Source organism: Chrysochloris asiatica, unplaced genomic scaffold, assembly GCF_000296735.1.
Source record: "Chrysochloris asiatica unplaced genomic scaffold, ChrAsi1.0 scaffold00060, whole genome shotgun sequence".
Classification (NCBI taxonomy): Eukaryota; Metazoa; Chordata; class Mammalia; order Afrosoricida; family Chrysochloridae; genus Chrysochloris; species Chrysochloris asiatica.
Window position 1 is genome coordinate 7,774,473 of NW_006408578.1, and position 15,150 is coordinate 7,789,622.

A 15,150-nucleotide genomic window follows, 5' to 3' on the forward strand; every position below is an offset into this window, starting at 1 on the left:
TAGCAGTTCAAATCCACCAACTACTCCTTGGAAACCCTAATACAGGGTCGCTCCGAGTTGGAACTGACTCAACAGCACTTAACAACAACAAAACCTAGTAAGAGCTGTATCTTAAAAGAGCTGTTTATACATGATAAAAGTTCAGCCTAAATAGGTCTCATATCCTTCACCTAACGAAAAATTCAATGTGCGGTTTTGTATCAGGCTGTCTTCCAATCAAATTACCTTGCTGTGTGTCACAGGAAGGGTATTCAAGGGCAGGCAGACAAGAAAATAATCACTCTAACCAGAGAAGAGCCAAAGCATTACTTGACCTCCAAGGAAACATGACTTTCAGTCCTGGAGGGAAAAAAAAGAGCTAAAGCCATTGATTTCTAGCTTATTTTTACCTCTTAAAACTATAGGGAGGGAACCTTGGGGTAACCCCAAGAAGACATGAACATTTGTAATTCACACCCTGTAATTCACAACATCATTGAGCAATTATAAAGTCATGAGAGATCTTCTGAACATCAGCTCTGGGGGCCATTGTTACAGTGTTTGTAGCTAAAACGTGTGGCAGACTGGATATGGTAAAGTTCCCCTGTCCAAAGTTATTTAAATTGCCTTTGGGTGGGGCAGATGCCATTGTATTTCTCACAATTGCCTATAGGATAAGCACTGGACCCCATGGTGGGTTTGAGAAGCAAGTTCCAAGGTTCAAATCCACCAGTCACTCCTTGGAAATCCTAAACAAGGTCTCTATGAGTACCAATCCACTCGACAACACTTAATAACAACACTACTATCTTACACAGAGTCCCGGTGTGGCTCTATAGCAGAGATGGGGAACTTTTGGCCAGTGGGCTGTTTAAGAACAAGACAACCACAGTTCCAGTCATTTCACTGTTGTCAATTACTGTTGATTCAGTTCTGACTCATAGCAAACCCTGCCTGTCTTTGGTATGAGGGTTATACTCACTTCATAAAATGTATTCAGAAGTTTTTCATCATTTTCTATATTCTGGAATAGATTGATAAAATTGGTCAGTTCTCTGAATGTTTGGTAAAAATCACCAGTAAAGCTATCTGGGCTTGGACTTTTTTTGATTGGGAGTGTTTTGATGACCTGATGAATTATTCCTTTTGTTATAGGTCTGTTCAAGTTTACTACTGTACTCTGTTTTAGTTTAAGAAGATCATTTTTTTCTAGAGAATTATCCATTTCTTCTAGATTTTCAAATTCATTGGAGTATAAAGCTTTATAGCGTCCTGTTATTATCCTATTTCCGGTGGTTCTGTTGTGACATCACCCATATGGTTTCCTTTGTGTGCTACATACACCTACTCTATCATTTCTTTTGTTCGATTTGCCACTGGTCTGCCAATTTTATTAATCCGATCATAGAAGCAGCTTCTTATATTGTTGATTCTATTGTTTCTCTGTTAATCATTTGTTTCTGTTTTGTTGTTGTTAGGTACCAGTGGAGTTGGTACCGACTCATAGCGACGCTAGGCTCAACAGAACTAAACACTGCCAAGTCTTGGGCCAACCTTACAATTGTTGACACACTTTAGCCCATTGATGCTGCCATGTTACCAATTCATCTCGTTGGGGGTCTGCCTCTTTTTCTCGGACCCTTTACCTTACCAAACATGATATCCCTCTCCAGTGACTGGTCCCTCCTCCTAACAATATGTCTGAAGTATGAGAGACGAAGTCTGGCCATGCTGGCCTCCAAGGAGCTCTCTGGTTGTAATTCTTCCAACACAGATCTGTTTGTTCTTTTGGTAGCCGATGGTACTTTCAATATTCTCCTCTAATCTTTATTATTTCTTTTCCTCTGGTGACTGTAGGCTTATTTTGCTAGGTGTTTTCTCCTAATTATTGGTGATGTTTTGCTAATGTAGTGATTTTGGGTTTTCTCTTGGAATGTATATTTACTGCTATAAATTGGTGAAATGTTCTTTCGACAATAAATCCCGTGCCACTCCTCTTCTATTCCACATTCCAATATAGTACACCATATGATTGTCAGATTTTAAAATGGCCATTAACAGTCCATTTCTGCTCATTAATGCCTAGGATTTCAATCTTCATAGTGATGCATTTCCTTTTTAAAACTTTCACTTTCCCTAGATTATAAAAGGCTGTAAGTAAAGACTGTTGTTGTTAAATGCATCGAGTTGGTTCCAGCTCACTGAGACCCTGTGTACAACAGAAGTAAACACCGCCCAGTCTTGCATCACCCTCAAAATTGCTGCTGCTCTTGAGCCCATTGTTGTTGGCTCTGTGCTAATCCGTCTAATTGGGGGTCTCCTCCATCTTTTTCGCTGTCCCTCCACTTTACGAAGCAAACTGGTCCATCCTGATAAGTCTGAAGTATGAGAGATGAAGTCTGCCCATCCTGGTTTCTAAGGAACATTCATACTTCATACATTTGAGCTTTTGATTATTAATGGATATATGCAGCTGTTTCATCCCATTTTGAGGTGTGCCCCATCAGCAAACAAAGGTCCCCAAAGCTGTGTTCCATCCACATCACTCTGGTCAGCCATATGTTGAGGAGGCAGTACTTCCCCAGTGCTATTAAGAGTGGCTTCCAACTTCAGGGACACAGTTTTAGGCATTACATGTGACAATGTCCTGAGGCTACTCAAAAGCAGTAGTCTGCCTCTCCTCCCTAGGCTATAACCTCTGTTGAAACCACTACTAGGAGCGACCCTGCTGGTGTTGAAAATACGAGTGGCATAGCTTCTTGCAAAATAGTAATATGCAAGCCACCACGATGGACAAACTGATAGATGAGTCGTCTTTGTTGTTAAGTGCCGTTGAGTTGATTCTGACCCACAGCAATCCTGAACAGGGTTTTCGAGGCTGTAAATCTTTACGGCAGCAGAAAGCCTCATCTTTCTCCCGTGAAACAGCTGATAGTTTCAAACTGCTGACCTTGAGAGGTTTGCAGCCCTATTTGTAACCACTACGCTATCAGAGTAGCGGTGAAAAAGTTTACCCCACCTCAAAAAAGAGGTAGTGACTGAGTTTAGTTTTAAGGGGTGAGGCATTCTTGGAGTAGATAAGGAGTAAACTTCATTCACGGAAATTAGGAAATTCCAAAAGTTAAACACCTTAGTTCCAGAGGAAACCAACCATTCCTTTACCAAGTATTTCTTAAGCACCTGCAACATGTCAGGAGTCCTTGTCAAGAGCCCCTGGATGGTACACCAGTTAGCATGCTTAGCTACTAATGAAAACACGGTAGAGTCCACCTAGAGGCATCTCTGAATAAAGTCCCTGCGATCTATTTCTGAAAACTTCAGCTACTGAAAAGCCTCCGTAGCACAATTCTACTGACACATATGGGTTCGTAATGAGTTAGTTTATAAATGAAAATAATGACTCTTAAAAATGGGAGAATCAAATCTAATAACCATAAAATGGAGAGTCCGACCAGGTACATCTGAGCTTGCTACATATACCAAAAATCCCTGTCCACATGGAAATAAGCTGTCCACTTACCCTTGGCTTAATGTCACCTTGGAGTTTTACTGTCTTGCTTGTCTTTAGCAGTTTCCTAAAAAGCATCAAATATCCTTGGTTCACTGACAAGACATATTCTCACCATTGGTTTCCCATCCCTACAACCTCTAAACGTTTCTTGTCACAGAAGAAGGCTGGGAGAGGAGAGGACGAGGTGTGCAGGGAGCAGAAAGAGGTAGGGAAGCACCTGCCTCGTGGCTTGTTTACACAGGTACAGAAGCTGATGTTAGTATAGAAATATTTGTAGGCACTGCCTTGGAGAAGGGTAGAGCACAGAGGAATATTAGGAATAACAGACCAAGGGTGGAGATGAGGCTGGAGGTCAGCAAAGAGTAACAGGATCCTCTAGAACTCATCTACAACAGGAGTGAAAAGGAAGTCTGCATTGATCCAGAGCCAAGAAGTGTTAGAAAGACAAGAGGGCCAGGGAGTCAAAGGAAACTGACATTCCTCCTCTTCCAAATCCCCAGCTGGCTGGCTGCCAGGTCCTGGAAGACTTCTCATGGTCCCCAGAAAGGCTGATCGAGGCCCATGTTCTACCATCCCACCCCATTCAGACCAGGGCACCTGATACAACCTGCCATAGAGCTGGTCAAAGCTGCTCTTCTTCTTCCTCTCTGCTAACTCCCTGCTAGTTCCTGGAGGGCAGAGATGATGTCAACATGGAATCCTCAGGAACAAGCTCAGGCTTCGCACACGGTAAGTGCTCAGTCAGGATTCGCTGAACACTAAAGCAGTATCAAATGAAGACCTTTTGGTGGATGTTTTCAGAGATATTCCCCAATATCTCAAACTCATTGTTTTGCAACGTAAATCACTTCATCTTCAAAAACAGATCTTTCAGAAAGAGGACATGTTTACAACTGTATCTACCTTTCCTGTGAATACAACTCTGAATGTGATGGAGCATACAGTGGGCAAAATGATGAACTTTCTTAGGGAGCACCTAAGAACTTTCTGGGGTCTTAGGGTCAATTACCATAACATAGTCCACTAAGACAATGTCTTACATCCTATTTTGATGAACAGCATCTGGGATCTTGAAAGTTCACAATTGGCCATCTAAGGTACACCTATGGGTCTCTCTGTGTGCAGAAGAAAGAAGAGTGGTTAAGAATTGAAAAGGTTTGGAATCAATTAGTCCAATGGACGACTAGAACGTGTGAACATCGGCCTACACAACACTGAGATCAAAAAAACTAGATGGTAGCCATCTACCATTACCCTGTGCTCTGAAAGGGATCACACTACAGGGGTCCATAGAGACTGGGAGAACATGTGAAATAACACTCAATTATTAAACTAAAATTATCATAAAAAGACGGGAACAAACAGCCTTTCAAATTCAGCTGTTAATTGATATTGTTGGCTCTGATTTACAACAACCAACCTTACGTGAAACGATGAGACATCCACCAGTCAGAATCTCCCTGGACTCCTTTGCACCCCAAATACGACTATCCTAGTTGAGGACTTTGTGGCTGCATAAATCTATTATCACACTTGAGTTCAACCTTCATACTCTTACCAGATTAATCTGAAACTGGTCTGCTCATCTTATCCTTCCCTAATATAATGGATTGGAGTCCTGGTGTTACACTTTGGGTTAATGCACCAGATGGCACAGCCATTCGAACTGCAAGATCAGTGGTTCAAGCTCACCAACTGCTCCTCAAAAACCCTATACAGGGTCGTTATGAGTCGGAATAGACTCGACGGCAATTAACAACAACAACAATATTAACAGACCGGAGACCTGGTACAGTGTTAGTGGGTTAATGTGCTGGACTGCAAAGTTGGTTTGAACTGCAAGGTCAGCAGTTCAAGCTCATCAGCCACTCCTCAGAAACCCTATACAGGTTCACTATGTGTCAGAAGAACAAACTCAATAGCACTTAACAACAATATAATGGGTTGCATAATGCCACCTCAAAATTCTACTTTATCAAGAACTCATAAAATGACGTGAATTGTATATAGGGTTTTGTAATCAGTTGAGGATCCAGATATGAGATCATCCAGAATTTAGGGAGGACCCTAGCTAAATTCAATGAATGAAGCACTTAAAAGAAGATACGGCCCATAGTGAAGGCAGCTGATGTGAAGATGGAGGCAGAAATAGGAATGATGGAGACAGAAAAGATCCTTCCCTAGAGCCTTTGGAAGGAGAATGGCCCTCAGACACCTTAGTTTTGAACTTCTGTCCACTACAACTGTGAGAGAATACATATCTGTTACTTTAAGCTACCCAGTTTGTGGTACTCTCTTAGGACCATAAACCCTAGGGAACTAATACATATTCAGTGTCATATTTATTCATGTACTTACCAGTTAGTTAGCAATGGTGGTGATGGTGGTTATGTGCCGAGGAGTCAGAAGCAACTCACAGTGACCCTGTTTAGGGTTTCCCTGCTATAAACCTTTATGGGAGCAGAAAGCCTTATCTTTCTCCGGCAGAACAGCTGGTAGTTTCAAATTGCTGACCTTCAGGTTCGTAACCCGATTGGTAGCCGCTACGCTACCAGAGCTCCTTCTGGTAGCTAGTTAGCAATAGAGTAGTTAATGGAGTCTGCAGTGGTTCCTTCTCACCTACAGAATAAAGTCCCTGAGTGGCACATATGGTTTATGCATGACTACTCGCCTGAAGGAGTCCTGGTATGGTACTGTAGGATAAGAACTCGATCACAAGGTCAGTTTGAACTTCAAGGTAGGTGGTTCAAATCCAACAGCTCCGAGAAAACCCTTGGAACCGAATCGACAGCTATTAACAACAATTAACCAAAAGGTGGGCAGTTCAAACCTACCCAATAGCACCATGGAGGAAAAGGCTGGATGATTTATTTCCAGAAGGATTACAGTCAAGAGAACCCTATGGAGAATTTCTATACAGACACATGTTGGCTTACCATGTTCAGAATCATCTTGACAAAAGGAGTTTGGCTTAAGCCAATAAAGGTACTTCAGTTTTACCCACAACCCACTGCCACTGGTTGATTCTGACTCATAAAAACTCGTATAGGGTCTTTGAGGCTATAAAGACTTTATGGGAGCAGAAAGTCTCATTTTTCTCCCATGGAGTAGCTGGTGGATTTGAACTGCTGACCATTCACTTAGCAGTCGAACATGAAACCCCCTGAACTTTCAGGGCTCAGGGCTCCTTTTAGGACTAGCCACATTTATTTTCCTGGTATGATGCTTTAGGATAATGAACTAGACTGCAAGGTCAGTTTGAACTACAAGATCGGCAGTTAAAACTCAGTAGCCACTCTTTCGAAACCCTATACAAGGTCCCTATGAGTCAGAACTGATTACACAGCACTTGACATCAACAACAACAATACACCAAAGTCGTCCACGGCATCAAACAAAACCTGCTATTGTACCTTTATTCTTGTTAGCCCATCTTTCCTAACCCCTCCCAAAAAAGAAAAAAACCTACTCCATCCTTCAAGACCTGTGTGAAGGGGACCTCTGTTCTAGGAAGCTATTTCTTGTCACCCCAACATCTCAGCAATCTATAGATACAATGCAATCCCAATCCAGATTTCTAAATTATTCTGTAAAGAGATGGAAAAATTGAATCACTATCTTTATGGGTAAAGAGACGTTGGATAAGCAAATCATTAGTTAAGAAGTACAAAGTTGGCGGCTTCTTTTTACCTGATCTCAAAATCTGCAACACAGCTACAGTGGTCCAAACAATGAAAGATACATAGATTACTATCACAGAACTTAGAACCGAGAAGTAAACCCATACACACACAGTCAGCTGACCTTTGACAAAGGACCAAAACACATCAAGTGGAAACGAGATAGTCTCTTCAACAAATGGTGCTGGAAAAACTGGAAATCCATTTACAGAAAAATGAAACAAGAGCCATATCTCACCATATACAAAAACAAACTTGATGTGAATTAAAGATCTAAATGTAAACCCAAGAGCTCTAAAGATCATCAACAAAACACATGGACAAACTTATGGACTGTCATACATGGCATTAATATGGTATCAAACATGAAAATACCGGAACTTCCTAAAAATGAGACACTGGTGTGTATCAAAAGATTTCACCAAAAGAGTAAAAAGAGAGCCCATAGAGTGAGAAATTTTTTTTTACAGTGACAGATCCAACAAGGGACTAATTTCTAAAACGTATAGAAAACGACAACAGCTCTAAAAGAAAAAGACAAATACTCCAATTTAAAAATGGACAGAGGATATGAATGGACACTACACCAAAGAAGACATTTAGGCAGCCAATAAACATATTAAAAAATGCTAGCCATTAGAGATGCCAATCAAAACAATGAGACATCATCTCACCCCAGCATTAATAGCAAAGTACAAAAAAAACCCTAGAAAACAACAGATATTGTAAAGGGTGTAGAGAGACCTTTTACATTGGTGGACTGTAAAATAATGTAATCACTGTGGAAAACGATACAGCATCGTCTTATAAAAGTTGGAAATAGCAATACCATCTGACCCAGAAATCCCTCTACTTGGTATAGATCTCCAAGAAATGAAAGCCATGACACCAATAAATATTTGCACACCAATGTTCATAGCAGCACTATTCACAATAGCAAAAAGATGGAGAGGCAGCCTAATTGTCCACCAATGGAAGACTGAATTTTAAAAACTTTGGTACATACACACAATGTAGTACAACACAACAGTGAAGAAAAATGTAGCACTATATAATTTTTTACATTAATCTTCCAGAGTCTAGGAGATTCACAAGGCAGGAACACCAAGTCCAAAAAACATGCTCTGCTCCTGGCTCTGGTTTCTTGGTGGGACTCAGGCTCCTTGACCACTGCTTACTTGTTTAATCTCTTTTATAGCTCAGAAGACATTCACTCAAGATACAACCTAGGCCTATGGATTGTACCCTGCCTCATCAATAAAAAGGCTGCTAATCCTGCACATAAGCCTCTATGCTTTCACCTTATTTATTCAACCTGAATGCTGAGCAAAGTATCTGAGAAGATGGATTACATGAAGGACATGGTACAAGGATAGGAGGAAGACTCATTAACAACCTATAATATGCAGATGACAGGACCTTGCTTGCAGATGGCTTAGACGACTTAAAATACTTACCAATGAAGATGAAACACTACAGCCTTTGGTATGGGTTGCTCCTTAGTGTACAGTAAACGAAACGATAAATGGAGACAAGATTGACATAGTCAAACACTTCATTTTGCTTCGATCCACCATCAACACTCAAGGAAACAGCAGTCAAGAAATCAAACGACATATTACATTAGGAAAATCTGCTGAACAACACCTCTTTGAAGTGTTAAAGAGCAAAGTTGTAAGTTTCAGGACTAAGATGTCCCTGACCCAAGCGATGACGTTTACAATAACCTCATATGCATGAGAAAGCTGGACAGTGAATAAGGAAGACCATAGAATTGATGCATTTGAGTTATGGTGTTGGAGGAAAATATTTAAAGTGCCAAGGGCTGCCAAAAGAACCAACAGATCTGTGTTGGAAGAAGTGCAGCCAGAGTGCTCCTTGGAGGCCATGGTTGCTAGACTTAGTCTCTCATACTTCAAACATAGCATCTGGAGGGACGGGTTACTGGAGAGGGATATCATGTTTTGTAGGGTGGAGGGTCAGAGGAAAAAGAGGAAGACCCAGAAGTGAAATGGATTGGCCAAGTGGCAGCATCAATGGGTTCAAGCGTTGCAACAGTAGTGTGGTTAGCCCAGGACCAGTTAGAATTTTGTTGTGCTGTGTGTAGGGTTGCTATGAGTTGGTGTGGACTTGATGCCACCTAACAACAACAATGGGTCGGAACCATCTCGATATCACTTAACAAAAACGAGTTGGAACCAACTAGAAGGCACTTAACAACAACATATAGTATTAACTTCAAATATAAGAATCAGCAACATGCAAATTCATATGAGGCAGAGGACAAATAACAACTGAGACTCCCACATCCTACAAAGTACTCTCCACTCTGTTTCTGACACCAGCCACTCTCCCTTCACCCCCAATCTGGGTTTGGCAACTCATTGGAATATCTCACAAAACTCACAACTCAACTTCACAGTTAGGTAGTTTATTGAAGAGATTAACAGGGCACAACTCAGAATCAAGATCAATAAGGGTACAACTCAGGATGATCAGGGAGCACGTAGGCATTCTCCCTTATTTGGTACAAGCAGCTCACAGCCCCTCTGGCCCCTATCTGGTGCGGCCTGCTGTGATTGCCTGGTCTGTCACTGATGGTTCTGACACTGGGCCTCTTCCAAACCTGTCAGCTCTGGCTCTGCGGCTGGGCCCCTTCCTGAACTGTCATCTCTAGCTTCGTTGATGCGACCCTTCTGGGCCAATTCCCACTGGCTCTGCCACTGAGTCTCTTCTGTGACAGACCCTTACCTTCAGAGCTAAGGCCCTTGACCCATGTTACAGTTCTTTCAGGAGATTTAGTGACTCTTCTTTTTCTCTCTGGTTCTTTTTTTCTTCCTTCTGCTGCTTCCTGCTTCCTTCCTTCAGAAAATCCTTCATCGAACTGTATGCTTAAATACACAAACTCCTTGTCAACTTCAAGGCAAGGCCCTTAAGGGAGGGTCCTCACATTGACCAATCCTCTCTCAGTAGACCCTGGATACTTCATTTACATAGTTTAGAGTCACCTCATTTGCAATCATCTAGTGGTTAATCACTGTGAGGTGTGCGCCAATCATAGAGCAAGCTGAAGCCGTCTGGTGGTTTACAGCTTGTACAAAACATGTCAATCAACCCGGACAACAGGCACAACTCTCAGGGGTAGAAAACCCAAGAAACAATCTTTCAACCTATTTTCCAAAGAACCTTAGGCAAAAGGCCACATAAATGAACTCTTCACCATAGCATCAAACGCACACAATATATGTATACAGGCATATCTCGGCTTATTGTATCCCACTTTATTGTACTTTGCAGATACTATTTTTTCTTTGTGATACAAATTGAAGGTTGCTGTTACACATTTAATAAACTACAGCAAAATACAAATAGGATTTTTATGCAGTAAGTAAAAAAGCTGATGTGTCTCACTTATGGCTGTTAAGTGACGTCAAATCTGTTCTGACTCATAACCACCTCTACAGGGTTTCTGAGGAGCAGCTGGTGGGTTTGAACTGACAACCTTGTGGTTCACAGGGTTGATCCCACAGTGCCCCATGAGGAATAACAGAGTCTGTAAATAAACTATCTCTGGAATTGGAATATCTCTGAGATATACCTGTGTTATCTGTCAATAACAAGGTTCATTTACAACTGAAAATGAACTCAGAAACTTAATTTTTTTCAATGTCTAAACTAATTTTTAAAATCAGTGCTTAAAAATAATTAAAATTTATACTTGTAGATTACAATTCAAAAGTTATGCTAAAACTCATGGAGGGCCACTAAAATAGACAATTTGAAAAGATTTAACTGGTCAGCTACTTGTAAGACATTTTACCAACATTAACTATTCACATGTTAGCTAATGCATTGTGTCATACTTCAACTAAGGCACTTCTTTAAAAAAAAAAAGTATGAAAAAATACCTCAGTGCTTGTTTAGCACATAATGATTTCAAATCAGTAGACTGTTTCCTCCAAAATTCCTAAAATCAAACAAACATTGATTTTTTATAGTTACTCTGTCCTGAAACTGGTTCTTTTGCATCACAGACAACACCCTAAAGAAACAGAACTCACCAGAGCATTGTCCTCCATGTGTTTCAGAGCCTGAATATCCTTCCCAAGGTGGCCCAACTCTCGAAGAACCAAACTCTGAAACTGGTAGACTTTATTCACTCTGAGAAATGTAAAATACGACAGTCTGAAAAGGTGGAATCTGAAATTCGCTCATGAATTCTGTTTCCAACTTCCACGTTTTAGTAATAAAATACTTAATAGTCACTATAATGTGTCCAGGTACCAGGTTCACTGGCCTGTTGGCTAATTATCTGCTGTCTCCATTAAGGGGTCCTGGTGTGGTGCTGTGGGTTAATGCACCAGACTGCAAAGCTGAAGGAACTGCAAGGTCACTGGTTCAAGCTAACCAGCTGATCCTTAGAAACCCTAGGCAGGTTCGCTATGGGTCGGAATTGATTTGACAGCACTTAACAACACCACCACATCCATTAAGGCTGAATCGTTGAGGAAAGCAAGGCACTTCCCCAGCTCCCTTATTCATCTCCTCTGCCCTGTAGAAGGCTCTGTGCTAATGGATGTTCAGTTGCCAAGTTGAGGGACACGTGTCTTCTAAAAGGCTAAGCCGAGTTCCAGAGTGGCAAAGATGAATCTTGCTCTTGGCCATGAAGCTGAAACACTGGAGGACCCTAGTTTATCCTTAGCTGCCTCAGAAGAAAAGCCTCGTGGACTTAGTTCTAAAATTAGTCATGGAAGACCCTAGGGAGTAGGTTTCCTCTGACACACGTGTCACTACCAGGAATTGGAGTAGACTCAATGGTTATTTTCATTTTTTTAGATAAGAGGAAATCCCCAAGTACAATGTCATTCGCAGGAACGTTTTGAGAACCAAATGACACTGACTATATAAAAAGGTTTGAAAGAATACATTTCTATTCAAACAATGTACTCTGCCTTAACAAACTTCTACTTCAGTTGATTGTGTATGGACATGCCAGCCCTTTATTCCTCCATCATTTACAAATCATTCTCAACAATGAGCAGCCATCTCTGTGCATACCTTACACCCATGTCCCCTACCCCACACTCCTTCATATCCCTTCCTCCAAAACACAGGAAAACAGCATGTTGTAATGCAGATGGCTGAAGTTTTAAGCAATCTTTCTGGTAACTTGGCACCTTTGTACTTACTCCATACATGGTCAGAGAGCAGGGTGTGTGACATTTATATATATATATACACACACACACACAGAGACGTATGTGTATTGTTGTTGTTGTGTGCCATCCAGTAGATTCAATTCATATCAGCATTACAGGACAGAGAACTGTCCTGACATTTTCCTACGCTGTCATCTTTATGAGAGCAGAATCCTGGGCCTTTTCTCCCACAGAGCCAATCGAGAATTCAAACTTCTGTCCCTTTAACACTTTAACAGCCAAGTGCTTAACCATTAGGACTCTTTTTTTTTAAATGTTGTATTGTGAATTATATGATAGTTTACATGAGAGAACATTCGTTTTACATTCATTCTATCATATATCGTTTCATTGCCATGGTTACAATCCCCTCCATGCATCATCAACTGACCAAAGGGTATATCCCAGAAACCCACCCCCTTCACTTACACACACACACACACACACCCAGTCTTCAGCACACAGTCCCTCTCCCTTCTCTGGATCCAAAGTCCCCAGCCACTTCATCACTCCATGTCATCGCCTCTGCCTCTATCTCAGGCATGGCTACAATAGTGAATAATTGTTATCAGGACTGATTGTGAGGGTTGGAAATGTAAAGGTAGACATTTTATAGCAAGGAGGGGAGTGATTAACTTCTCAGTCTAGGAGCGGAGGTCCCTAGGACAATCAAGGGAGAAGAGCAGAGAGCGGGACCCTACCCAGAAAAGCAGTGATGCCTGAAATGGAGGCAGAGATGATGACGTGGAGTGATGGAGCAGCTGGAGACTTTAGATCCAGAGAGGGAGAGGGACTGTGTGCTGACGACCTGGGGGGGTACGGGCGAAGGATTGCATGGAGGGGATTGTAACCATGGCAATGAGACGATACATGATAGAATTAATGTAAGACTGATGTTCTCCCATGTAAACTATCACATAATTCACAATAAAACATTAAAAAAAAAAAATCTGTTTCTCCAATGGAATAATGGAACACATAAATTTCAGTATCCAAAGCCCTGCAAAAGAACATGATGGTGCCCGGCTACCATTACTAACAGCTGTGAAAGAGATCGCCTTAGAAGGTCCTCGATACAGCAGGAGAAAATGTGGAACAAAACTTAAAATAAAATAAACCAGGCTTAGTGGTCAAAAAGAAACTGGAGGAACTCAACACTATGACCCTGAGTCATACTTCAGGTATGGCACGGAATTCATCTTGTAGATTAATTTCCAGACAAGTAATTGTTGTTGTGGCTATTGTTAAGTGCTGTGGAGTACGTTCCGACTCATAGGGACCCCGCACAGGGTTTCCAAGGCTGTAATTATTTATGGGAACAAAAAGCCTCATCTTGCTCCCGCAGAACAGCTGGTAGTTTCAAACTGGTGATCTTGAGGTTAGCAATCCAATTTGTAACCACTACGCTACCAAAGCTTGACCATGCCATGGTGTGCCTACCTCATTAGTGTTGTTGTCCCTTTTATATACCTAGACAAGTAGTAGCAAGGTATATAAAAGGGACAACACTAATGGGGTAGGCACACCATGGAATGGTCAATTATTAAGGATCAAAAGGGAACCACATTTATAAAAGGACTAAAGTCAAAAGGATTGGAAAAGAAGGCTGGAAGAAAGCAAGAATCCGAGGGAGGAATTGGGATAAGTGGTATTCCAGGGAGGGGATTGCAATCAATGAAATGAAACAAAACATGAATTGTTGAATGTAAAACTGGTATCTTCTCTACAATCTCCAGTCAATTCACAAGTCAAAAAAATAAAAAAGGTTATGGAAAAATTCCACGATGTTCCAATTCCGTCTCTCCCATGAACTCTTTGAGGCTCTAGTATACAGAATAGAGAGCATCAGTGAGCCTGTACCCAATTGCCAATAAGTCAATTCTGGCTCACAGCAATGCTGAGTGTCAGAGAAGAACTGTGCTAGGCAAGGTTTTCAATGACTGATGTTTGTGAGCATCACCAGGTCTTTATTCTGAGGCACCTATGACTTCCAATCTTTCAATTAGCAGCCAAGTGAGCTGATGATGTGCACGACCCAGGAACTCCTATGCATAGATGGAGATCATTTACTTCAACTCATTTTATAGAAAAAGAATTAGAAAGTTTGGCCCTAGTACAGCAATCATTAGAGATATGTTTGTAAATCATTACCACCGACATGAACTTGATTATAAAGCAAGTACTTACTTGCACTCATGTATCTGCTTTAGAAGTTTCATTAGGCAATCCGGTATTTTTCCTTGTTTGGAAGAAAGTTGATCCTTTGTCTGCCTAAGCTAAAACACAACAAGATCATGTTGGGTTAAACATAACTATAAAGTGAGTGTATGTTTTGCATTTAAAAAGAGCTGTCAGCTGGTACACATTTAGCCAAGCTTGGATGGCATGGGCTCACTGGACCAACCAGATGAAGACAGAGATGTTTGATACTGGGAGCAAGTAAAAGTTGCTACATTGTGATGAACTGGACTTTTGCTTATGGATGCAGTTGCTCAAAATTCCAAACATTACAGAAGATTCTTCATAGCAAGCAACAAGCTTGCCTTCTCAGCGTACTGGGTTGATTATTGTCGGTAAGTGCCACTGAGTCAGTAATGATTCATAGTGACCCTAAGCACAAGAGAAAGAAACGCTACAGGTCTGACAACCTTTTAATTGTTGCTACGTTTGAACCCATTGTTGCTGATACTGTGCCAACCCATCTCATTAGAGTCTTCCTCTTTTTCTCCAACCATCCCCTTACCAAACAAGATGTCCTTCTCCAGGGACTGGTCCATCCTGA

At 41.3% G+C, this 15,150-nt stretch overlaps 1 protein-coding gene across 1 annotated transcript in view; it reads right to left on the bottom strand.

Moving 5' to 3' along the window:
* Positions 1–789: 789 nt before the first annotated feature.
* SYCP2L (synaptonemal complex protein 2-like) overlaps positions 790–15,150 on the bottom strand; it is a 126,338-nt gene continuing 111,977 nt past the window's right edge. The window contains exons 22-24 of the mRNA XM_006864123.1: positions 14,556–14,644; positions 11,232–11,331; positions 790–846 (exon numbers count right to left, since the gene is read on the bottom strand). Of these exons, the coding sequence (XP_006864185.1) occupies positions 790–846; positions 11,232–11,331; positions 14,556–14,644 (246 nt within the window). The remainder of the gene's footprint in view (positions 847–11,231; positions 11,332–14,555; positions 14,645–15,150) is intronic.